The sequence below is a fragment of the Carassius gibelio genome, chromosome B23, assembly GCF_023724105.1.
Source record: "Carassius gibelio isolate Cgi1373 ecotype wild population from Czech Republic chromosome B23, carGib1.2-hapl.c, whole genome shotgun sequence".
In the NCBI taxonomy this organism is placed as follows: domain Eukaryota; kingdom Metazoa; phylum Chordata; class Actinopteri; order Cypriniformes; family Cyprinidae; genus Carassius; species Carassius gibelio.
The window spans coordinates 17391751-17418448 of NC_068418.1; the positions used below are offsets into that span (position 1 = coordinate 17391751).

The window sequence follows — 26698 nt, forward strand, 5'->3', positions numbered from 1 at the left end:
TTTTTTTTTTTTTGCTGCTGTTGTCATTAATGCTATTACACTATAATGATTCATGCCTGTTACTCTTAAAATAAAAATAAAAATATATAAATAAATAAATGAATAATTAAAAGAAATAAAACATTTTATTTCCCTGTATGTCATCTGACACCAGAAAACCATGAACATGAATGTTTGAAATGACTGATATCTAAAATTGAATCTCAGCGGGTACTTATTGAATATTTTAGATCAGAGGGGTTCAGCTGACAAAGTTTGGGAATTCTTGCATTAAAAAAAAAAAAAAATCTAAAAAATATAGTTAATAAAAAAGAAATTGTGTTCGGTTGCCTTTTTTATTTTTATTTTTCAAATGTGTATATAAAACTTTCAAAGTATAGGGAAAAATCTGTCTTTACTGATTTACTTTACAGTATTTTTTTCGCCTTGATCACTGTCCTTGCAACAAGGTCCCAAAACAACTTCAACAAAAGCTCATTGTGTGTGATATTTTCCTTTCAGGAAAGGCAGACAAGATAACGGGTCACTTTCAGTTTTAGTCTTGCATGGTTTCATTCCCATTGAATTGTGTCGATGGGAAAAACAGGATACAAGTTAACCCCTGCAATCCTTAATAATATTAATTGCATTAATGTTGATATCTGCTTGTAATGTAAGTAATGCAAGGACCACCTGTCCATATATATTTATTTATTTTTTACATTTTACGAAAAAAAGACACAACTAAAGCTTAAATGTCTACAAAACAAAATTTGTATGAATCATGCAGTTTGGAGCTGAATTAATTGTACAGCTTGTGGATAATGAGAACAAGAAATATAATTTTTAAGTCAATGTGTGAATTAAAAAGAATGAAAAGTTTGTACATGCACATCATAAATAAAGAAACACTTGCAATGAAGCTGCGACCATGTTTTTCATTCAGATGTCTTTGGGGTGTTTGCCTTGAGCCCTAAGCCTTTTTGATGTATATTTTGACCATGTGTGCACTACACATAAGATGGTAATCATAACTGAGGAGAGAATCCAACGAAGACACTCATACCACAGTGGTAAACCAGAACATGACCTACAGAACAAAACATACATTTCAGTCTGTGAACAATTGTTCTGAACTACTGTGAGTTCCTATTCACAATTGCATCGAAAAGAGTATTATTACAAATTTATACTTTTAATATTTTTATTATGCATGTTCTCAAGAAAGTTATTGTTGCTGTCTTGTTTTGAACTGATTTTACCATGCTGAACAATAGCTTTCTGTTCATGTCTGATCAACTTACATGGTTTTATTCTGACTCCATGTGAGATGAGAAACTGTTGCAGAGCTCAGGAATATCTCTGTGGTTTGAATGGATGTTGAGAGTGTTGTTGTGCTTCTTATACAATCATAGCTAGAAAAAACTGGTCAATGAAAAAAGGTTTGTCTTCAGATATCTTAGAAGCATGTAAACATCACAATATATATATTTATACTATAGAAATGAAGTGCTACATCTTGTCCACACGTCAAGTAAAACTAATGCATACAAGTTTCAAAATTATTATACCATTACGCTGTGTACAAAACAACTGGCCTAGGCTAGCAACACAACAATGTCACAGTACTATTGCAATACAATCCTTAATTAAATCAAAAGATGTATCCTTTGTGACCTTTAAATCATCCACAATCTGTTGTACACATTCTATTACATGAAAATAAACAGATAAAAACTGAGTTAGCACTGAGCTTGACTAAATTTATTATGAAATGTAAGGCAAAAATATATATTTTTTTCAGACATAAAAGCACAAATGTTATCTTTTGTTTTGGTATAAATTACTTACTAAACACTAAAGTGACATTGATGTAAGCCACTGGGAGACTGTAGATGACTGTGATTCATTGTATTGCATCAACAGAATGCCAAATAATATAACAAAAGTTATGTTAAAAACATGAATAAGTTACACTAAAACAAAAAGTAAAAACAGCTGATTGTTAAGTTGAACAGGTAGGAAAGAAATTGAATGTATATTAGATTGATGTGTTAGGCCTCAGCAGTGTAATATAGAGTATTGTTGGCCTACTGCTATTTACGCTGTTAAAGGGATAGTTCACCCAAAAATTAACATTTTGTCATTAATTACTCACCCTCATGTCATTCCAAACACCTAAGACCTTCATTCATCTTCGGAACACAAATTAAGTAATTTTTTATTAATTGCAAGATCGCTTTTACCCTAAATAGGCAGCAAGGATGCTTATGCGATCAACGTCCAGAAATGTAGCAGGGACAAAACATTTTAATTGCCCCTTGGTGGCTGGCTGCAGTATACTGTAGGTCATAAAGCCTGCCCTTTCCATGTAAATGAATGGGACAAACAAAAAATATCTACCAAAGCTGGCCCATGAAGACATCCGATTCGGCCTGCCATGTCATATCATGCTGGGGGAGAACATCTTAAATTTCTAAAATTATATATATATATATATAAATTTCAACACCTTTTGTTTGTCTCAGGGACTCAAAACAGAGTGACCAAATGAGGGAAGAAACCATTAAAGGTCTTGACAGTATAAATAATACCTTGCTTTCTGGTAAGCTGAAACTGTGGTGCCTGCAATTCGGATTGCTCCCTTGTCTAATGTGGCCTCTAAGAGTTTACAAGGTTCCCATTACTAAAATCAAGAAGCTGGTCAGTTCTTATAGCAAGAAGTGGCATGGACTCCCCCAATGCCTCAGTAATATCGGCCTGTATGGGAAAAGTGCCCTGGAACTACCTGTCTCTTGCCTCACTGAAGTAGAACAATGTGAGACTGGACATGACCCTGACCAAGTCTCAAGATGCTATAATACAAGCGGCTGCTGAGTGGTAACTGAGAGCAAGTAGACCCCAAAAATCTGGAGCAACATAAACTGACCTGAGGGATCTTTGGGAGATGGAAGGAAGCAGATTGGTTGCTCATTATCAGAGCAACCTACGATGTTCTCCCCACATCCAAGAACCTAAACCAGTGGAGTGGAGAAGATCCATCATGTCCTCCCTGTCAAACCCCAGCAACGCTAAATGGTAAAACGGTAAATAGACTGCATTTATATATCACTTTCAACAGACCACATGGCCATCCAAAGCGCTCTACAAGTTGCCTCACATTCACCCATTTACACACTCATTCATACACCGACTGCGGTGTCAGCCATTCAAGGCACCATCCAGCTAAGGCATATCCTTGTCAGCTGCAAAACCAGTATTTCCCAGGACGTTACACCTGGAGGGACAATCAGGTTCTGAGACAACTGGCTCAATTATCCTGGAGGGAAGGAGAGCCACCACCAGTGCACTCCCTCCTCCATCCCCTGGATTCTCAAAAGCCACTGCCTTCGTAAGAACAGGAAAGATTCCAGTAAAGCCAACTGCAACTTAGTAACGTTCGTGGTCCCGGGAAGGAGGCGGGAACCAGCGAACATTCAAATAAAACTTTAATAACAATATAAACACAAAAGTGTGTGACTGTCAGTTTCCAAGTCTATGTTCTATGATCTTTGGTTTTGTGGACTCTTATTTTGAAATGTTCTTGTTCCCCATCGTTTCTGTGTTCCCTTGCTCCATTGCCCATCTTTTCAGTTTCTATAGTAATTGATTAGCTCCTCCCTCCTCGTTACCTCATTATTCTGTCTCTCTATTTAACTCAGTTTCAGAGTATTGTTTAGCCCATGTCGTGATGTTTCCTGCCTTGTCTTGCCTTCGTGTTTTGTTTTGGATTGTTTACCTGGTTTGATTCTTGCTTTTGTATATTTGGATTTACCCTTTGGATTACCCTGTCTGGATATTGTTTGATCATCAAAGACCCCCACTTACCATAGGATTATTCTTGTGTCTTGCCCTCTATATATCTATTTGCCATTGTTTGATCCATGCCTATTATGACCACGTCTCTGACCAATAAAAGCTTGCACATGGATCCGTTTGTCTCACGTCTCGTCGGATCAGCCCTGTTAGAGAATACTCAGCCACACAAGGAACTCAGCGGCTTTTCTGAAGAACATTAGCCAAGTATGGACATGGCAATAATTTTGTTAGCCCTTAGGCAGGGCCCATGATCACTAGAAAACTTTTTTCTAGAGAGTTTTTTTGTGATGGCATTAACCATCCTCTTAGGTCTTAGCTTTGATGCAACCGGCCACGCTCATCACTCGCTCAGTTTATGGATTATACTTTGTTGACTGTTGGCTCTTCATTCACCGAGAGCCTCACAGAGGAAGAATGTGACATGGCACTCACTCATGTAATGGCAGCCGCACTAGAGCACGAGCACGAAATGGTGGTAAAAGCTGAGCCTGATTGCAAAATGGCAGCCACAGCTGATCTTCAGTAGTCAAGTCAAGTTGCATCTGATCTTCCTTAGTCCAGTCAAGTCACAGTCAATATTAGTCAAGTCACCGTTGATCTTCCAGAGTCAAGTCAAGGTTGATCTTCCAGAGTCAAGTCACAGCTGTTCTTCATGAATCAAGTAAAATCACAGTTGCACATCTTGACTACTCACATCTCAGCTGATTGTCCAGAGCCTTCTCATATCTCAGCCGATCGTCCAGAGCCTCGTCAGGTCTCTGCCAATCATCCAGAGCCTTGTCACATCTCCGCTGATCTTCTAGAGTGTCATCATGTGACATTGGTTCACTGTGTCTCATCTGTTCATCCTGAATCCTATAACTCCCTGTCTGTTGCACCCAGAGCCTTGAGGTCAGCTCTTCAGTCTTCCAGACTGGCATCCAGCATAGAGGATTCAATGCTGTCAGCACATGCAGCTGGTATCCTTAAACCAGTGCACTCAACCCTTCCTTTTCAGGAACTAATTCCCTTGCCTGCAGCACTTCCCATGTGGGGGATTGCTTTATGGTGTGTTTGGGCTGCATACACCACCACTGAAACTTTATAGATTGTGGTGCTCACTGTCATTTCACCAGATGTAGTGCTACAAGATCCTCCCGAGGTAGTGGGTCATGCTGCCATGTTTCCAGAGGTGATGGCACCTGCTGCAGCTTCTCCAGAGGTGGCGGCCAATGCTGCAGAATCTCCTGAGGCGGCGGCGTTCGCTTGAGCCCCTTGGGCGGTGGTGGCACCCAGCAATACACTCTCAGTCTGTCATGTCATGATCAGAGAGACCATTGCTGACCTCTCCCTATGCACTAAGGGTACTGCTGAACCTCCAGAGGTGGTGGCATTCGCTGCAGAACCTTCAGAGGTGTCGGTAGTATCCACCTGTGAAACTTCGTCCTGCCCTATCACGGCTGTGGAGGCAGTCTGTGAACTCTCGTCCTGTCCTGTCACAGCTATGGAGGTTGTCCATGAATTCTCATCCTGTCCTGTCATGGCTATGGAGGCCGTCCATGAACTCTCATCCTGTCCTGTCATGGCTATGGAGGCTGTCCATGTACTCTAGATATGTCATGCCATGGCTATTGAGGCCATATTTGAACTCACTGCCTGTCCTGTGATGGCCACAGAGGCCGTCCATGAACTCACTGCCTGTCCTGTCATGGCCATGGTTTCTATAGTAATTGATTTGCTTCTCTCTCCTCGTTATCTCATTATTCTGTCAGTATGCAACTCAGTCTCACACCACCATTCACTGCCGAGTATTGTTTAGCCCATGCTGTCTTATTTCCTACCTTGTCTTGCCTCCGTGTTTTGGATTATTTTCCCCTAATTTTTGGATTTACCCTTTGTATTACCCTGTCTGGAAATTGTTCACTCATCGAAGACCCATGCTTGCCCTAGGACTATTCTTGTGTCTTGCCCTCGATATACCTGTTTACCATTGTTTGACCTATGCCTGTTATGACCACGTCTCTGACCAATAAATGCTTGCACATGGATCCGCCTTCTCCAGTCTTGTCGGCTCAGTGACAACCCCTCAAGTTACAGTGACAGCCCCTTGCGGACGACTGCGGCGCACAAACAGAATCAAAATAAAAATCCAGGCCTGGTCCTCTCTCGTCCTTGTCATTACTCTTCCTTTTATCCTTATGGAGCTCCTCCATGGGTCTTGAGACCAGTGAGTGGTACAGATGTCACTCATTTTCATTTACTAAATTTGCTCCATTACCACGGCTCTCGGCCCCGCCCCACTCATCACAACAACATACAAAAAAGGAAACAACCTTGCTGGACACTGCCCAGGACTGGAAACTGCAGGTTGATCTGGACCAGATGCTCAGCTTTCCGTCTGAGATAATTACAACTAACCTCAGGCCAGATCTAATACTGTGGTCAATCTCACAACAGTCCTTCTTCATTGTGAACTGTGCCATGGGAGGCTACAATTGGTGAATCAAATGAACGTAAAAGGCTGAACTATATTTTATCTATATAAGATCTATATCTATTTATATTATATCAGCCAAAGCAGTACAATGGGGCTGGCAAACCCAATTGCTTCCCGTAGAGGTTGGGTGCAGAGGTTTTGTAGCCACAGCAACAACCAGGCTACTGAAAGGGATGGGAGTCAGAGGACAAGCCATTAGGTCGCTGTCAGAGGCTGCTAAACAAAGCAGCAACTGACTGTGGCTAAAAAGGAAGAATCCCTAAATGGACTGCAAAATTACCTAAGGGGGTAAAAGCAGAGAACAGCACACCTAGGATTCCAAGTGTTGCTTTAGAGCCCTTTGGAGGTGTTGTGGGCCTATCAACAAAACACCAAGGAAGGAGGGGCACACCTGACGACCCCAATAAAGTGATTACCCCTACTCCTCACTCAAGATGCTGACAGAGTGCTTATTATTCTAAGGAATTGTAATATCAAGTCCTATGCTGCTCAACTTTGACATTTACAATGATTGACCACTACACTGCACAATTGACTAGTCAGAATCAAGTATTATATAAAATATAAAAAATACTTGATTAATGTACAGGTTAAACTCACTGCTTGATGAGATGAGATAAACACAGTCCTTGTCTGCAGGCTGAAGTAGTTGAAGAGAAACAAATTCACTACTTTGGCTGCTGACATCATTAAAGGCAGAGCAGAAAATCTGACTGTCTTCAGTGATGTTTGAGCAATGGAGATAGAGATCGGTGGATTGGTGCAGGACAATGTGGTTTGGGTGTCCAACTCTGTACCAAGTGTACCGCACATCCGTTCCTCTCTCACTCCAACAGCGGAACACAGATGGTTGACCCCAGCATGTCATCTCTGGGGAACTGAGAGGCCAAACGTTCGGTTTTATTACAGCCTCTGAAATGAAATTTATATTTCTTACAGTAAAAGTCAATTTTCAAAAATAAAATGTGAACCATTACAGGTGCACTGGCCAAATGACTTAGGCTGGCTTTATCACAATGCACAAAATGAAAATAAATTCTTACCTTTTGTTACAGTGACTTGTATCCTTGTCATTATATCAGTATATATTTTGTCAATTGCAACCCAGTATATTCCACTGTCACCAAACTTTAAATCTCTTATATAAACAATCAAGCCTCTAGAAACTCTGTCAATGATTTGAGCCCGTGTTCTGTACGCAGCATGTGTGAATCCATCTGTGTCCATCAGAACTTCACATGAGGATCTGGAGTCTCCAGCACACCAGTACTTCTTGTTAAATCGGTACTGTGTTGTTTTGTAGGTGCAGGTAATAGTCAATGTGCTTCCAATTGTGGCTTGAATCTTTGTTTTATCACACTGGAACTGCACACTTACTACAGAAAAAAAGTGATAACACTATATAAACAAAGTTGATTGTCAATATATAATGTTTAATTTAATCACATTTAATGTCGGAATGAAATTAAAAGTCATCATATTTATTTTCTAAACGTATGTTATATATCTGTCTCTGAGCAATTCATCCGTGCATTTGTTTCTCTCTCTCCGCCCCGGAAGCTTTCACTCAGATGTGTCACAATACAGAAAAAATTTACTGTCTTTACTTTCACGTTCATCACGTTTCACTGCGACTTAAAGACAATTTCCATTTGACGAGGTTCATAACAGCTCTCATAACTAAAGGGGGACTAGGATGGTTGTGACACTATTTGCTTTAACATTTGTAATTCAGTTAGTTCTGCATTATTTATATCATACTTTAAAATTATTTTACATCATCGATCTGTTAAGCCGTGTAAATGAATGTAACTCTCTCAAACTAAATTTTATTTAAAAAAAAAGAGATTAGAATCATTCTAAAACGGCAAACCTGTAACAGACGGTCTGCTCTGATGTGACATTTTGAGATTTTTAAAATTTTTAGTGAAGTTTTGAGCAAATGCCACATATCAAATAAAAAAAATAAAAAAATAAAATAAGATTCACAAGAAAAGAGTAGGTACCTTCAATGATTCCAGTCCAGGTCATTAAAAATGCATTAACATGGTAGCAAATCAATATATATTTTTTCATTTTCCTGCCTAAAAGCTGTCCAATAAATTTTTGGGTGGTCATGTAAAGAGGTAAATCTGGTAGTATTACAACCCAAACCATGCCAACACTGGTCTCATTACAAATAAAACTACACTGACATCAATCTAGGTTTCATTTATGAAGCAAATACAAGGCAGCACACATAAATAGATTAGTAGAAAGAGACTTACTCTGTGCTAAAAGCAGTATATACAGGCCCTTCATACTGTTGGTGAGAGTGTGAAAACTGTTACGTGTTGAAGCACCTTGTTGCGTGCTATTTAGAGTCAAACAGGATGTAAGGTAGTCATGGACAAACTGTGGTTTTCAAATGGCAATTTAGGGTCTTTCAATATGCTGACAAACTGTATGTATAAATGAAGACGAGCAATCCTTAGTAAGTTTAGAAAAGTGAAAGAGCACTCTTCATGCATAACTTTAAAAGAATAAGAATTATAATACAGAGAATCTAACCTTTTTTGGTGAGGTTAGAAGGAGCATTTTACAACACAGGAAAAGGTCAAAGACTGCAAATTTTCTAAACAGCCACTAGATAAAACATGTACCTTCCTGGTACTTTTTTTTTTTTTAAGATTTTGATTAGTAATTGATTAGTAATATATATACACGTGTGTGTGAAAGACTAAACTTATATTTTCTTGTCATTTTAAGGTCAAAGACTGCCATTTAACTAAACAGCCACTAGATGGAAGACTTACCTTCTAAAGACCTTTTCCAGTATAAAAGCTTGATTAATAAATGATTTGTGATGTATATAAAACATATACATATATTACTTGTGTGTGTGTGAAATGTAAGTAGAAAGTAAAACAGTAATTATCTACTCTTTTTTTTTTTTACGTAGCTATATCTCTTTCAGTGAACGTACAGTCATGTGGTATAAAAAATGTTATCTACAGAGCTGGGTAGTAACTGATTGTAATCTTGATTACGTCATGAAATTCCTAAAATTAAGTGCTTGTAACTTTTCATATTTTATATTTTCTTTTCTAAAATAGCCTACCACTAATATACATCTTCCAGTTTTGTGGGAATTAATACAAAGACCAATTCATTACTTTACCTTTACCAGTTCATTACACAGAAAACTGAGAGGAAAAGCATTTGACCACTAGATTTACAAAAATCAGTTCAGTTTCAACATGATTTCTAAACATTTCAGCAATGCGTCAACTAATGATGATTCATTTTTATTTGAATTATCACTCAGTAGGTTAATCATGGACGTCTTGGGAAGGCTTTTGTCTTTCAAACACATTTATGTATTATTATTATTACGTATGCAATGGAGAGATTCTCAAAAAAAATGTTGTCAGCTAATATATTTATTTTGGAATACCCCTGAGATTTTAAGGTAATAAGTTAATAATTAAGTATCATATTTGCATGTTATCGGTTTGGGAAATCGTGATGTAATATAATCCTTAATGTACTTCATGTTGTCAGTAACAACAAATGGAATATTTTCTTTTTCTTCGCATTTTTATTTAAAATTGGTAAGATTATCCTTTTTTAAATGAATGTGATAAACAAGCTAGCTGGCTAGGTGAAAAGTAATCTAAAATGAATCTAAAAAAATACACACACACACACACACACACACAAAATAATACATTTTAAATAGGTACATCTCCCGGTGCGACAAATTCCTGTTTAAAAGTAATTAATAGTTATAAAAGAATTAATTTGAAGAATTACATTTTGAATAATTTTTTTTATTTTTTATATCATTTAAGCATGTCACGTTGCAATTGGGACACTTCTGTCACTGCCTGAATTATCAGGTCAACCACCTGAATACCAAGAGCCACATAAGTACAGTATCTCTCTGGTGTGACGACATGTACACATTCTCTAAATTCTAGTTCATTCACAACTGCTTTAAATGTCATCAAACTGGCTTGGCCACTTTCAACAATGAAGCAAATGACTGACTTTCTCACTATTCTTTTTTTTACATACAAGCGCACACCCACCCACAAAAGCTTCCTGTGTGGGGGTATGGGCTCTAAGACCTTGTGCTACAAAGTGTTGGACAGAAAGCAACAAGCAGGCAGAGAAAAAAAGGCCACAGACAGACAATAAACGCATATGCAACAATGAAAAAAGCGAGAGAAGCTGAAGTTAGAGATGGAGGGCGGAGAGGGTCCCAGTGATACTTCGAGCTGACCAAAGAACCTGTGAACTGTTGCTGCCACTGCTTCCGTGACGCCACATCGCACAGTTCCTCAACTCAGCTACAGACCTACAAGAGACACACGCAGACAGAAAGTGAAAGATGGACTCTTTTCAGAAGCCCACTGATCTCCCCTATCTCTGACATGACGGAGGAAGCTTCTCACACATCATGCCATGGATGCCCAAGCCCACATTCTGAGGGACCTATTGGTCAAAATCGCCAGCAAGGAAGCAGGAGAGGAAGGAGCAGAGAACGGCTTTGCCGGAGAGTTTTTGGTAAGTTATTAAAAAGTTGAAAGATGGCAGGGTTTTGTTTGAGAAAAAGAAAGTGCGTCCTCAGATTCATGTCATGTGACAGTGCATAGGTTGCAAAAGAAGCCAGCATACACCTGTATGAGGTAATTGTATGCTAGGCTAAAAACAAACCTGCTTTTTTACATTACATGCAATGTTTGTGTGGCTATGGGACATTTTGTAAATCAATGAACTGTGATAATAAAAAAACATTAGCATTGCATGTTCCAAAAGTAAACTAAAAATAAAACATGTCTGGGCAGTGAGTTGAGGTAATGGCTTAAATGGTTAAGCATGGACTTCCTCTTCTTAAAACAGTGCCTCTTACTTTAGGCTTTTGTGCAATAAGTTTTAATGCGATGTGGTTATTTATTACCAAACTAATTTATTATTGAATCTATGGATGACTGTCTACAACAAGGGACTTTTGGACCCCAAAGTAATCGTTTGTCTCACTTCTGCTTAGATTTGTGTTCCAAAATAACCTTTATATGCTATATTCCCCTCATAATTCAACTGTTGGATGTTTCATGTGAACAGTCAGGGTGACTGAGAGGAAGTTACCCATGACCCATCCTGAGCTGTCACTCGCTGATTAAAACTTTACACAAAAGTGACAAATGCAAAAATGCCAATTCGCTTAAAACGTTTTTTATTTTTAATTTTAGGCGTATTATCATTTACATTTATTTACTTGCCAGACACTTTCATCCAAATCAGCTTACAGTGCACTTAGAGTGAAACAGGATGTTAGGCAGTGATGGATGGACTGTGGTTTTCAAAAAACAATGTGGTGTCTCTCTGTATGCTTATATAAGGACATTGTATTTGAATAGAAGTACTTCTATTTCTCCACCTTAATTAATCCAATGCAAACTTAAAAAAAAGCATGTCTTATCACTGTTTACTACTAGGAACTAAACTCATGGCATTGGCATCGCTAGTTCCGTGCTGTTCTTCTACATTAACGATAGTGGAACAAATGTGAGTCTACAAAGCAGCATTATGAGGAAATTGTTCTGAAGGGGAACTTTTAGACACATCATCTAAGCCAGAATATCCTCTAAATCAAAGGTTTCCAAACTAGGGACTCACAAAAGATTTGTGCCTATTATTGAGTATTTTGTGAATTACATTCAGTAACAGTGAATTCGAAAATGATATTGTAGCATTACAAAAACTACTGTGACTGAAGAGCTTAGACATTCTGGTGGATTATCCATTACAGAAACAAAAAATACTGTAATAAAATAGCAATACTGTTAGCTTAGGGCAGCTGTGGCACAAACTTTACATTGGGTGGTGGTAGTTTAATGAAGTTGTTAAGCGCTGGACATAAACATATCTGTAAGGGCTAGATATATTAGTTAATATATGAAAGTGATCCAATTTCTAAAAGATTTTATCTCTGTTTTTACTTCCTATGCATTTAGTTTATGTAAACGTATGACACATATTACATTAATGTATGGGCGTAAAGGAAAATATTAAGCAAATATATTTTAGGAAGTATACTCTGTGGTTATTTGGGGTTACATATTTGGGGTCATTAGCATCTAAATGTTTTAAAACCCTGGCTGTAAAAGAAGCTTACAACACTGGACAGTCAAACAACGAGCATCACTCCATTTTTAAGGCTTAAAGGCTTAATGTATCACCAAGTTACATGTTACTCTTATATCTTTAGTTAAAATGCCATCCTTAATGTACTCAATAAAGAGTGACACATCTGTACACATCTGTATTTGCTAAACCCTGAAATACCAAATCGATTAATGCCTGTCTTTGCCACTACAGCTTTATCCTGTCCTACAGAACAAAACATGCTCTTTAGTCCAGCCTGAATGCTAAAAAGTGTCTTTTATAGTCGTCAGCAGCTGCGAAGTGTCTAGCTTGTGTTTTCATGTTCTCAATGTGAAACCAGGCCATGAGGAAGACCTCGGAAGACCCCTTCTGCTTGCTCAATCGCATAAAGAGGTCTCTTCCTACTCCGACGAAGAAAAAAAAGAAGCACTTTCAGACATGCTGCTCTATTATCTCTATCAAAGCGCTGCCAAACGAGACTTCTGCCAGAGTAGTGATTTGAGTCGCTTACAAATGGAGTGTTTACAGGAAGAGAAACTGTCTATTTGGCAGAGCATGGAAACCTAAGCTCCCATCACACTGAGAACAGAACTACTGGCCCTCAATACTGGACTGCAATTTACACCCACACAGGGCACATGTATGTAGAGAAATGTCCAGTCTCATGGTATGGGCTGGTTCCTCATACGCAGTCCTGGTTGTTTCAACTCAGAAATCCCATCCAAATCACTCTTGCTATATTTGCTCATGGTCTGTTGGGCTCACAAATTTCTCGTAAGCTCAGCTGTGGTCGGAAAGTCTGTTGGTCTGTTCAAGGTGCTTGTGCGTAGAGACACACACAGGAGAGTGATGGTACATCCCACATGCAAATATTGAGGCACACTCACTCGCGCATACACAGCCAGACTTAACTAGTTTTCACAGATCTTAACCACAGGCCTTCAAACTTTAGAGTGTTATAGTCTCAGATCACAGATTAGACGTCAAATACATGACAAATAAGAGTTTCTGAAACACATTTGGCTCTGTCTTTAAAATAAATATTTTCAGCATTAACATGTCTGCCCTGAACTTCTTGCTTTGGTCTATTTGCAATATAAGCAGAAATTAAAATGACAAAAAAAAAAAAAAAAGTTTTACTGCACAAAATGATACAAAATCATAACTGAATTTTCTGTAACTTGGTCAAAACAGAAACTGAAGAGACAGTCTACTAAATATCGTGCCGAGAAGACGTACCCCACCACAGCCGCAGACAAACAAGAAAATGCGAAGAAGAACAGATACAAAGACATTGTTCCCTGTGAGTATCACATCTGACTATACACACTACAGTATGCCATAATATACTGTACAGTACTGTTTCCTATGAAATATTATACACAACAAAGAACACATACTCTACATATGGAAAGCTAATATCTGTAAAGTGATATCTGATGAACAAGCAGATTTACATTCACTGCAAAAGCATCCTATTAAATTTAAGGGGGGGAAATTCAGCACAAAAATACATATGGGATGGCATATTGGTGCATGTGTATATTTTACATTATAAACATATATTTCATTAAGTTATACAATGTTAAAATATCAGTCTGCTTGAAGTACCAAAATCTGCTTATACTGTAAAATATACCAATAACTACACTAATACAGGTGGCAAAATAGTGGCTTGTCCAATACATGGCTAATGCTTACACATCATACACACAGAGACAAAACATCAGTAGTGTAACACACAACACTAAAATAACGTCATAAACATTAACTAAATAACAGAAAATGTAACACCTTCATTCACTGTTAAAAAAAAAAAAAAAAAAACATTTTAAATGTAAAATATATTTATGTGAATAGTGGGTCTTCTGGTAGTGTCCTTTTTACAGCAAATTACACTTTTTTCAAAACTAAAATTTTTCAGTTAAACCATTTACAATTAACAGGGTTGTTTAAACACAAAACTGCAAAAAACCTCAGACATTTGGCTATTTCTTAGTCTCTTCCTGTTCAAGCTTGTACTATTCTGAACTTTGTATTGTTAGCACTTCTCACGGTATTACCTCCGCTTGTTGTTTTTCTTAGTTGTAAGTTGCTTATATAAATGTGAGAAAATTGTCTGTCAAATGCATACATGTTTTTATGTTAGTTTTATGTTATGTCAGTATTCTGTAAAAACTGCAAGCCTTTCTAAATCATACAAAAGTTCTCTAAATGTCTATAGTTAACATCTGACAGGAAACGTACTGTAGAAGTGTACTGCAGTGGAACAAACATCCTAAAAACATCTTCTAAATGAAAATGCGTACATCAAATAGACGTCTGTGTGATGTATTTGTATTTGCACTAAATCACATTAGGCAAAGCCAAAGAAAAACATGGATAGAAATGTAGGAGATCAACACAAGATTTGAGAAAACAGCAGTTGTATGTAAACCACGAAAAGCGTTGATTGTGAAGATAAGATGTGCTAAAGATGCTGATGGCTGTATTTTTTCACAGTTGATCACAGCAGAGTAAAACTCTCCCTCATCACTTCCAAACATGACACCGATTACATCAATGCTAGTTTTATTAAGGTAAGGAAGCACAAGAAAGCTTTCATGCTATACACGTTTAAACACAAAGAGATCTATACATTGATCAGATTCAACAAAACATGCTTCAGCAATGACTAACAAAATGTCAGTGCTGTTCAGGATTCAGTAAATACTGCCATTTGTCCTGTATTTATTTCAGGGAGTGTTGGGCTCTAGGGCATATATTGCCACACAAGGCCCGCTGCCAAACACTGTGCTTGACTTCTGGAGGATGCTGTGGGAATACAACGTACAGGTGAGAGCTTGATTATAGCGTATGACCATTTCACACACATTCCACTTCCTGTAGAAAAGAGGTTCAACCTGCTAGATGAGCTTCGGTCAGATCACACAATGAATCTCTCTTTCTGCAGGTTATTGTGATGGCTTGCCGGGAGTTTGAAATGGGAAGGGTAAGTTTTAACTGACAGTGTGTTATAGGGGAAATGTTGACAGTCACTGTGTTTTAAAGAAATCTTTTTTATTAACCACATCCTTCTTGCCTCAGAATGGTGAAGCAATTGCATCAAGCCTGACATTTTCTTCAACCTCTTTTTTTTTTAAATCTTGAGCTCCCACCCTTTCAAAACGTTTGATACGAGTACAGTGCTGCCATGCACTCAGCGTATTCATTTTCAGAGCGTAGAGAGAAGGGAGCAGTTGAGATTGAATGCTGCTTTTACTCTTTCTTTCAGAAAAAATGTGAGCGTTACTGGCCAGAGTCAAAGGATGATGTGTTTGTGTGTGAGCCTTTTACCATATACTATGTAAGAAACACCCCTTTCCTCACTCACACCACACTTCCTGTCCTTGTTTTATTTGAACTCACACACATATGTTCACGCCTGATTCTCAGTATTCACGCAGTATCTAAAACACAAAATCTAGAACCACTATGTACGATACAAAAAAACACATCGCGTTTTCCACAACATCACTATGTTTTCTTAATATGTTGACATTTGTAACAAACAAAAATGTTACTTATTAGAAAAAAAGACAAATTATCAGTACTATATTAGATAGCGGTATGCTCTCGATTTTACTTTTAGATTACCTTTTTCAATTTGTAGGACTCAACTGAATTAAGAAATGTTGGTTTTAATATGAAGTAATTTCATATTTTCACCTGTATTATGAGTAAGGGTTAAAGAAATGTCTATAAACTTTTAAACGGATAATATCCTGGCAGAAAAGTTTTTTTTTTTTTTCTAGGGATTTTTATCTTTTTTAGTGTGAAGTGTATCTTTAAAACACTAGTAATATAATACAACTTCTAAATGTAATCTTTAGCCAATCTCAAACATGAATGTCAGTGTTGCTTCACATTGTACTTTATAATTTTGTGCTGCATGCTTAAATTAAATTGTCACACTTAAACATTTTTATTTTCAGTTTATTATTTTGTATTCATTTAGACAAAATAGTCGAAAATAGTTATCAGCTTATTGTGTCAACCAGAATTTTATATTGGTGCATCCCTTAAAAACAACGATGTCATATTTATTCTGCACCCTTTAACACTAGTTAAGATCTTTAATCAATTTTCACTATTGAATAACATTAGCCAAATTATTATCTGCAAATTACTGATCCATTGAGCATTGCAGTCATGCACATTTGATTTTGTTTAGGAGTCTGATGAGGAAAAGGGAGAATATTTGACACGGACACTGAAGGTGACATTTAAACAAGTAAGTGACATTTCAATGATCTTAATTTCAACTAACTGAATAATATTCAAAGCTAACCCTTTACCATCTTTATAGTTTATACAAAATTTCATTTATACAGAAACATTGCTTTTTTTCCTCCTAGCTTTTAAAATAAAACCATAAAAAAAAAAAATCCCCCAATGTTCTGAATGATTAGTTGTTTGCAATTATAAACTGATCGCTGGATGTGTTCCCACTTCAGTCAAGTTTAATGAATTAAAAAAATACTGCGTTAGGTTAAACATTGTGTTGTGGTGACCTATGACTCGTCCAAACATGTTTTTTTTTGTTGTTCTTGAAAATGTAATTGCGTAAGAGTATGCAGTATTCAGCTTTAATAGTGAAAAAGTTCTGAGAATTGGCTGACATTGTAGTGGAACAAACATAAAGACAGACAGGTTTTGTGGCGATGAAAGAAAACCACCAAAATATGGTGGTTTAATAACTAGAAACCAGGTTACCAGAAACAAACAAACAGTCTATATTCCACCGGTTATTTCCAGGAGTCTCGGACACTGAAGCAGCTGCACTATGTGAACTGGCCAGATCACGGAGTACCCGACTCCATTCCTGCCATCCTGGAGCTGCTGCAGGACATGCGGATTTACCAGGATCATGATGAGATTCCCATCTGCATTCACTGCAGGTAAACACCTGTATCTGCTGGAATTGACTGTTAGGTTTGATTTTGCAATGATTGCATTTGAGGGTAAATCAAGCTACTCTCAAGGGACTATCAACCTAAGTTTTTCAAAAGTGAGATGAAAGAATTGTGTTTTCACTGTGCCTCATTCTCTTGAAACTCTTGGATTTGCAGTGCAGGCTGTGGAAGAACAGGTGCATTGTGTGCCATAGACTATACCTGGAATCTATTGAAGAGACAGGTAAAAACATCTTCCTGAACTTTCATTATACTGACAAACTATCATCAATATTCAGACAAGGTGCCGATCTTATTTGCTCTTGTTTAGATGATACCAGAGGATTTCAGTATCTTTGAACTGGTAAAGGACATGCGCACACAGAGGCCCTCTGTGGTTCAGACTAAGGTAAACAACTTAGTTTCTCCCTAAATTGCCATAACCAATAAAAACAAAAAGTCTCTATTTTACCTAACGATAATTTCTTCTCCTCCTAGGAACAATATGAACTAGTATACAGGACAATCAAATTGCTGTTGGAGAGATATCTGGCAGCGATGGATGAATCAAACAGAGAGGTAAGATATGCTATCATTTTTACTTACTCTTTATTTACACAAATATATAAATACATAATTTGATTTCTCACTGATTTTGCTTCACATTTATGACAGATTATACAACATAGTCAGAGCATTTATATGGCAAGGTTTTTTTTTGTTTGTTTTTTGCATTGTTCAGTGAACAATTTAATTTGATTCTCAATCAGGTCCCAGCTTCCTCTTCTCCCGTCACCTTAAGCAGTGGAAGTGAGCTCATGGATTTCAGCGACTCTGAATCAGAGACTGGGACAGACTTCAGAGGATTGATTGATATGGGGTGCAGGTATTAAGAATTTCTCATTTTAATAAAATGTATACAAATTTTAGAGGAATAGTTCAGCCAAAAACGTAATTAATTCTTTCATCATTAATTTACCTTTCCACAGATGAATAAATAAAAATTTTTACTAACTTTTTGAGTACCATAAGGGCATGGTGTTTTTAAGATGCTTACCGAGTTTCGTAACAATATGTCATTGCGTTCGTAAATTATAGCATTTTATGACCAAATTCAAAATGGCCGACACCCAAAATGGTTGACAAGGGAAAATAGATATCATTTGACTTGGCATGATGCATTGAATCTAAAGCGAACAGTTTTGTCATTTTTTGCCCAACCATTCAGAAGTTATAAGAACCATATTTCCAGACCACTAGGTGGCACAGTGCCGAAACGACGCAGGTAGTCTCAGGTCATGCTTGTTATAACACACACCAAGTTTGGTCTCAATATGCCTAAGCGTTGTGGAGATATAGCCTCACATGTATTTTTGCATGGTTATCATAGAATTCTTTTATGTGTTATTCAAGAATGGTTGGACGAATCAACTTGAATTCCAGAATTTTTTCCAGCATGGTCTGAAGATAATCTGGTTATATTTTTGTGACAATTGGTGCAATGGCCTAGGATGAGTTCACAAAAAGTAGGTTTTATGAACAATTAAAAATAGCGAAAGAACTAAACCTTGCGATTTAAAAATTTTGGAGTTCATTCAACTCGGCATGAGCCAAAAGTTATTAGTATATACATGAATGCAAATTTGGACAAGTGGTGGCACTAGAGAGTTTGAGTTAGAGACTCCAAATTTGCAATAGTGACTTTACTCACTGTCCTCTATATCAGTGTGCCAAATTTTTACCTGATGGAGCACATTGCATCATGCTGTAAATCATAGTGTTGTAAAAATATGATTTTTTTTATTTTTTACAAAGCTTTATTTACACGTTTTGATTTTCAATTCTTTGTGCTTTAAAAATGAACATTATTTTCAGAATTTTTGTGGTGACTCAAATTAAAGGTATAGTCGAACCAAAAATTAAGTTTTGTATACAGCACAGGAAAACCAATCTCCGTTTTGGCTTATATTGAAATCCTCCAATATGTTTTATTTACAAATCCTTGTTTTGTACTTCTAATTCGTGACCAGTGTTTAGTTTTGCTCTCTCGTCTGCACTTCCGTGTTTGTCACTTCCTACATCATTTATTTTGCTTTTAAATTTTGACCACCATTCACTACCATTATAAAGCATGGGAGAGCCAGGACATTCTGTATTCATCTAACTGTATTCATCCAACTGTATTCATCTAAAAGAAGAAAGTCATATACATCTAAGATGGCTTGAGGGTGAGAAAATTATGGTGTAATTTTACAAAAATATACATACTTATCTTTGCAACAATTCAATTTACAACACTTTAATTTTTTTTTACTACCAAATCATGCAATATCAAAGTAATTTAACTTGCACTGGAAAGCTTTACTATGTTTGACCCTTAAACATGGTGTGTTACACTTAGCCTCAAATACCACACCAAAGAGGTATTAGAGATTTAGTGTGCATCAAGGGCACGAGCTTTATCGTTTTTCAGATCTGGGGCAGTCTGCTGCACTTATTTTCTGTTGCATGTATGCATTCTCAAGTGGCCGAGATAATAATTGTGGGTACTGGGACAGGCCCAATGATTGGTGCAGTTTCACTGAAATATTATTGCAATGCAGACCAAATACATCTAAACAACACAAGAACAGGATGTGTATCCTTATGCCTTTTATGTTGTATCTTTCAGTTCAGTTAAAAAAAAATGACAGTGTGAACGCTAAGCAAACTAGGACTAAATGTATAATTCTTTTTTGGTCCAGACCAAAAGAACCAAACTACAATTGTAAACCTATCTTAAGACACATTGCGACTGTCTTTGTGGCATTCCTGATCATATTTTTTTTACTGTTTTGATAGGAATAACGAGATGGAAATCCCTATAAATGAACTCAATCACATCACACACAATGTCACCTCTTGGTCACAGTCTCATTCAGAACCATTCAGTCAAGAGTTCATCCCCACAAGACTCAATCCTGCAGACATGCTCAATACAATGGGTGAATGGAGCCAGATTACAGATCAGAGGTCATTCAGAGCAGCAACTCCTCAAACAGACTTAACAACCTGTGGATCTCAAAGAACGGAGTCATCCACCAGCTTCAACACTGATCTCTTCCACGCTGCATCCTCAAACTATCCCATCAGCCTAGAACAGGAGCTGAGGCCAAGTATGAAGCATCTGGAGTGTGAAGAAATTCAAGATATCAGTCCTGCTGGCACAGACCACAACCCCATCATCCCCAGCACAGTCTGTTACACTGTGGAAGATCCTTATTTTGGCCCTGAGTCTCCACCGGTTTGCAACAATCACAGTGTTATAGACTCTATAATTCACGAAGCACTGATGGAGAACCTCTGTTTCACAATACCTAGTTTAACCCTTAATAATCAGGTGTTAGAACTGCCAAAACCAGACAGAGGTATGAAAACCTATGGCTATTTTAGCAATTGATTTCTGAAAACTATTAATGCTGCATCACTTATGATACTTATAATTTGCATAAAGGTGCAAATAAACCTTCATCCGATGAAGAATCTCCTCCTCCTTTGCCAGAGCGAACCCCAGAGTCATTTATACTGGCAGATGAAATGAACGGTTAGTCCAATTTAAGGTCTAAATGTCTATCCTCCCCATGCTATTTTAGCTGCATCTTATATACTATTAAAGTATTTTTATTAATATCATGAACTGCCTTTCATTTTATATTAGTTTAATTTTATGTGCTCTTGTCATTTTTATTAGATCTTACTTTAAAATTTCTGTTTATTTTTAACTGATTTTATTTAAGTTTTAGTTTCAGTAATTTGGTAACACTTAAAGCATATATAACGTGTATAACGCATCAAGGTATTCATAATAAACGGAAATTATATCGTTACATAAATAATTGTAAACAATATTTAAACGTATTGTAACATTTGCAGATTCCACTGTTTATCATGAATTTTAATGCATCATACTTTCTAAAGATCTTAAAATTAAGTATTATTAGGTTTTATAACTGTGGTTATAATTATATATGAAAGCATGCATCATGCAATGTATGAAAAGGGTTATTGAAATGTTAGAACTAATATTTTTTATCTAATATTTAAATCTTCTGTTATTTTAACTTTATTTCAGTCACTGAAAATGGTTTTAATAATAGATTTATAAGTTATACTAACGATAACAACACTTGTTCTCACTTACATAAACTGAGATTTCAAGGCATACAAATTGCTCCAGTACATTTTCTATTAATTTAAAGAAAGTAAAAGATTTTTTAATACTGTATGTGGTTTTGTTTCCAGATATCAGTGAAAACACTGAAATGTTGACACTGGTGATCCCAACCACAACCAGCTCAGAATCCGAGAGCGTCAATAAAGGTGAGAATTATGCACACTTGAAAATTTGTGTCTAGATTTGATGGACAGCACCTGTAAATGTTCACTTTTCTCTAAAAAGATACCCCGCCTTCACCTGTGCCCCCACTGCCTGAGAGAACTCCAGAGTCTTTTGAAATGGCCACAGATGAGGGTATGATAATGATGGGCAGGGATGAATCTATAACACATTTCATGTCCTCACTTCTTTGTACGTTCTTTGTATCAAACTCTCATCTAATATTCAACAGATTTGGTCCAAAACATGACAGAGGAAAAGCCACAGGATGTTGTAATGAGAGTTGGGAAATCTCTAGAATGGTCTGGGCATACAAATGAGGCTCAGACAGACATGAAGCGATCTTGGTCCAGAAGCAAGGTGAGAAGATGCAGGGTGTACAGCCTGATTAATAATTTTAGAATATTAATAGAACACACCAGCCTAAACAATATAATTATTTTCTATATTCCAGAGCTTAAAACTTAGAATGTCACTTCCTGGTAAGTCAGTCATATATATTTAGTATTTCTAAGTCATAGAAAAGACAGCAGCAAACCAGTAAGATATTAATTCTGGCTACACCTCTTTGACAACTTCCTCATATTTTTTTTTTTTTTTTTTTTGCTGCAGCATCATCTTCTCCACTCAGTCCTATTCTGATCACAAGTCACAGTCCTCCTCCCCTAATGTACAAACAACCTCAGGGTAAGGCTTAACAGGAATAGTGTATAATACAAATTTAACTTATACTCTGCAGAAATTCACAGTTATAGATATGGTGTTAAAGCTATGTGACATTAAGCAAGTGAAAACATGAAAAAGCATATCTAAGGCAATTTTAAAATGTGTCTACCTTCAACAATGACTACAAAAAAAAAAAAAAAAAAAAAAAAAAACATGCAAACAAGATAACATACAAACCCTCACAAATGTCGAATTTTGGGAGTCGAGGAAGGAAGCTAGGTGACGAAACCTTACGTAGCCTACAATATTAATATCTGAGCTGAATGCTAGCTGAAGTGGTCGCTCATAATAAATACGCTTCATCATCGCATATTTCATGAATAATGACTGTCCTTGTGTTCACTTACCTCTTGTTTCAAAGATAGGCGTCATACTGTTTAAGGATTGTTGTGAACTGAGCAATCTTTTAGTGGACGTCAATGACTTGCATAAATAGACAGTTACTGATCGCCACCTACTGGTAATAAGGTAATTTACAGAAAAAGACAAGACATGAATCGCTAAACAAATCCAAACGAGTCTTTTTTTCCCTTTTTTGAATAACAACATTCACAAGAATTTAGTAAAATACCTGCCGATTGTTTATCACATTTTTACATAAATTTAAATTTTTACATAATTTATAATTGGTTCTTAGGACATTTTAAACAAAGTAGAAATTCAAGTGGCTTAAAGGTGAATGACAATACTGTAACTTTCTTTCTCTATTATACTTGTTCTAAAAAAAAAAATAGGAGTTTAAGGAAGTTCTGTCAGTGTCATTTTGGTTGATTATTTTAATATAGGCTATATTTACTTCCTATTTTTAACTTTAGAATCTCTACACACCCCAACACCACGTGAGCAGGCATTCAACTCCGTTCCTGTGACAGGTAGCTACTGTGTATACTATCACATACTCCATTGTGTAACTGTTCAAATTATAATCTTCAACATATTAACATCAACACTACGTTTTGTGGTTTTGTTTCATATAGAAAGTGTAACTCCACCACTTCCTGAAAGAACTCCAGAGTCTTTCATTTTTCCCACGGAGAAAGGTGCAGTATACAGAACTTACAGTATACAGGGAAAACTTCGTTTTTTTTTAACAAGCTGAAAATCCAGGTTTTTTTTTTTTCTTCATTAAAGTGTCCGACAGCAGCGCCCCCTGTCAGCCAGCTGAGGAAGAGCAGCAGAGACTGAGAGTGGGCACGTCTTCTGAATGGTCAGGCAGCTCTCAGCCCAGATCATCCCTGGATCATTCTTGGAGCCGAAGCAAGGTTACATTATTTACCTTTAAACTATTGCCAGCCTACAGACTTTATAGACATGATCTAGAACAGGAGTGCCCAAAATCAGTCTTGGAGGGCCGGGGTCAGAGTTTAGCTGTAACTTGCCTCAACAACACACCTGACGGGAAGTTTCTAGTATGCCTAGTAAGAGCTTGATTGGCTGGTTCAGGTGTGTCTAATTGGGGTTGGGTCCAAACTCTGCAGGACCCCGGCCCTCCAGGACCGAGTTTGGGCACCCCTGATCTAGAAGAAACATACCTCTAATTTAAGCTGTACAGAAATGCTGTGTAATTATTTTCCAATTGTTTGATCAAGTATTGACTCATTCTTGCCAAAATGTGTCATTTTCTAACAGAGCGTCAGATCAAAAAGTTCAAAACAAGGTAGGCTGGTGTTTCCATTGTGTCCTCCCACACCTGAGTCACTAGTGTCATTACAACATACCATGTACAAGCAAATTTGCCCTTTCTAGTGCACTGCAGTGTAGTTTGTCACTGTGCGACAGAGATAAAGAGGCCTCACTATTATTGGATCTATGTGTGCACAGCTGTGTTTAATTTTACAGAGTCTCTATCTGTGGCTCCGCTGACTCCGCCTGTCGCTGTAGATGTAGAAACTGGGGGCCGAGGTGAGTGACACCATGTATCCCTTAACAGTGATTGACGTCAGTTCATGAAACTGCATAACCATTACTACATAACCTTTGTTTAGATTGCCCTGTGGGTAATACAGTAGAGCACCAGAAGGCACCCAGCAGCCAGCCGGCAGCAACAGGACCAACAGAGAACCAGTCGGACAAGGGAGGAGAGAAAACTTCGCTGGTCAGCAAGGCCAGGACCAAGGTTCACCTTCTGAAGTCTCTGTATTTGTTACATGTAAAGTGCATGGCATAATTAGCATGTAAAACTTAGGTTACTGATGGGAAATTTATTTTGTATTATATGTTTCCCACTGAATACACAAACTGAAAATAACCTGCCTTGAATGCACTTTAAAGGGGCCATTCACACAGAGTGATTTTTTTGTATTCCATTGCACAGCTTTTCCATAGTTTTTCTTTAGTTTAACTTTTAAAAATGCGCTCCCTACTTTGCATTTTAAACCACCAAAACTGATTAGGGGCAGTTCATACACAACACGTTTTTGCATTAAACCATGCTCACTATGCTCACTACGCTTACAAAGCTATGAGAATACTTATTGTGTGCAATGAAAACAATAATAACATGTTTAATGTTCAGGTGCAGAGAAAACATGTTGAACGTAAACAGTGTTAATGGTTCTGGGGTACTCTTCAAAATGGCAGAAGACTGTAACTCTGGAAGAAGAATTGTTGATTATTATTGTTTTCTTTGCACACAAAAATTATTTTTGTAGCTTTGTAAAATTGGTTAAAAATGGTTGAATCACTGATGTCACATGGACTATGTCCTTGCTACATTTCTGGATCTGGGAACACTGCAATTGCATTGCTGTCTACAGAGAGTCATAGAGCTCTCAGATTGGATCAAAAAATTTGATTTGGAATGACATTGAAGGTGTGTAATTAATGACAGAATTTTCTTTTTTGGTTGAACTAACCCTTTAAGGCCGTTCTCACAGAACACATTTTTGCATTCCAATGCTGCATTCCCATCATACTTATGTAAATATGCGCAAGGCAGACAAGTTTAACGCATAACTGAACTTAAAAGTAGTTGAACTTTTAAAAAAACATGTCTTAAGAAATAGACTTGTTTGACGTTGTGCTCAAGTTAAAACCAGTTAAACTTTAAAAATAAACAAACAAAACAAAAATTGCTGTACCTTAATTATTTGTTATCCAACTACCCGGCGCAGACATTTTTCAGTTAAATCACATCTATGTGCATGGCCTCTAATGTGAACAGTCCCTGTTGCTTTGGATAAAAGCATATTTGTAGCGTATGTGAAAACGTATATAAATATTATAAATGTCAATACATATTTTCTTTTGTTACAGAGTATTAAGTTTTTGAAAGGAAAACCGAAGAGTATGTATAATAACCACTTACCACTAATTCTATTAAAATAAACAAGGAAAAATTAGCTGTGTGTGGCTTGAACGTCATGTAACTGTCATTTGCAGCAAAATTGGCCCCGCCCCCGATCCCGCCCCCAGCGCCACCCTCAGGCCAGTCACCAGCCCCGCCTCAGTCTGCTCCACCACCCTATGGTGCCGCTGTTGGATTCTTATTTTGTAAGATATCGCCCTCCCTTTTAATATATATTCTAAATGACCAAACACAGTATGATTCCAAACTGATGTTCTGAGAGTTTAAAAGCTGCCACAAGATGGAGCTACTCTATTTAATATTTCTTCAGTTCTTGTTGATTCCTGGCCTGTAGGGCCAGTGACACTTTTTTCTCGCGCTGTGCCAGTGACACTTTTTTTTTATACTCCACAGCTTTTGGATCTCGTTTTGGAAAGCCGAAAGGCCCACGAAATAAGCCAGAAACATGGGTCTAAGTCCATGCTGAAGGTGAAAGAAAAGGAAAACAGCCTCACAGGACAGTTCAAAAGAGGATTTACTGAGCAAAGTTTTCTCAGAAACACAACAACGGACCTCACCACGTCACTCAAGAGATGCACATAAATAAAGACTGGGCTTTTGGCAATGACTAATTGCTTTTTTTTGGACTTTAAATATTGAAGTGTGTTGCAACCCTTATGCAACTAAAATGTATATAAATGATTACAGATGTGTAACTAAAGAGAAGAAAATAAAGGGGATGAATGTACTGAAAAGTAGACTCTTCTGTAATCTCATAGGTAACTTTTAAATGTCTTTTATGATATATAGTGCTGCAAGGTCACCATGGTCAATCAAGCTTTCCATGTCACATAACGTTGGACTTAGTAACAGCGCATTTGGTGTCATGTCTATCTGAAAGGGACGGAAAT

The 26698-nt window shown here is 37.2% G+C and overlaps 1 protein-coding gene and 1 long non-coding RNA gene across 2 annotated transcripts; one reads left to right on the plus strand and one right to left on the minus strand.

Moving 5' to 3' along the window:
* Nucleotides 1–9: 9 nt before the first annotated feature.
* On the minus strand, nucleotides 10–7221 carry LOC128012106 (uncharacterized). Its single transcript, XR_008182703.1, has 3 exons — nucleotides 6914–7221; nucleotides 1284–1404; nucleotides 10–1069 (listed from the first exon to the last, which is right to left on the minus strand). It is a non-coding gene; the product is annotated as an uncharacterized LOC128012106 (long non-coding RNA).
* Nucleotides 7222–10398: 3177 nt separating this feature from the next.
* ptpn22 (protein tyrosine phosphatase non-receptor type 22) lies at nucleotides 10399–26542 on the plus strand. The gene is made up of 28 exons (XM_052595099.1): nucleotides 10399–10864; nucleotides 13661–13769; nucleotides 14969–15045; nucleotides 15206–15301; nucleotides 15420–15458; nucleotides 15741–15812; nucleotides 16680–16739; nucleotides 17264–17406; nucleotides 17578–17644; nucleotides 17732–17809; nucleotides 17899–17979; nucleotides 18171–18286; nucleotides 20242–20807; nucleotides 20894–20983; nucleotides 21682–21759; nucleotides 21839–21910; nucleotides 22008–22135; nucleotides 22230–22257; nucleotides 22388–22462; nucleotides 23317–23373; nucleotides 23479–23541; nucleotides 23633–23763; nucleotides 24131–24158; nucleotides 24341–24403; nucleotides 24487–24617; nucleotides 25757–25787; nucleotides 25883–25993; nucleotides 26202–26542. Exons 1-28 carry the CDS (start codon nucleotides 10763–10765, stop codon nucleotides 26261–26263), a joined length of 2754 nt encoding a protein of 917 aa, XP_052451059.1. The 5' UTR covers nucleotides 10399–10762; the 3' UTR covers nucleotides 26264–26542.
* Nucleotides 26543–26698: the final 156 nt, after the last annotated feature.

Excerpts from the sequence above, each read along its gene's own strand:
- ptpn22 (XM_052595099.1), top strand. The coding sequence starts at position 10,763 with ATGGATGCCCAAGCCCACATTCTGAGGGACCTATTGGTCAAAATCGCC. Across the intron at positions 15,459-15,740 it reads GGGAGTTTGAAATGGGAAGG|AAAAAATGTGAGCGTTACTG; the intron begins GTAAGTTTTAAC and ends TCTTTCTTTCAG. Across the intron at positions 21,760-21,838 it reads ATCCGAGAGCGTCAATAAAG|ATACCCCGCCTTCACCTGTG; the intron begins GTGAGAATTATG and ends TTCTCTAAAAAG.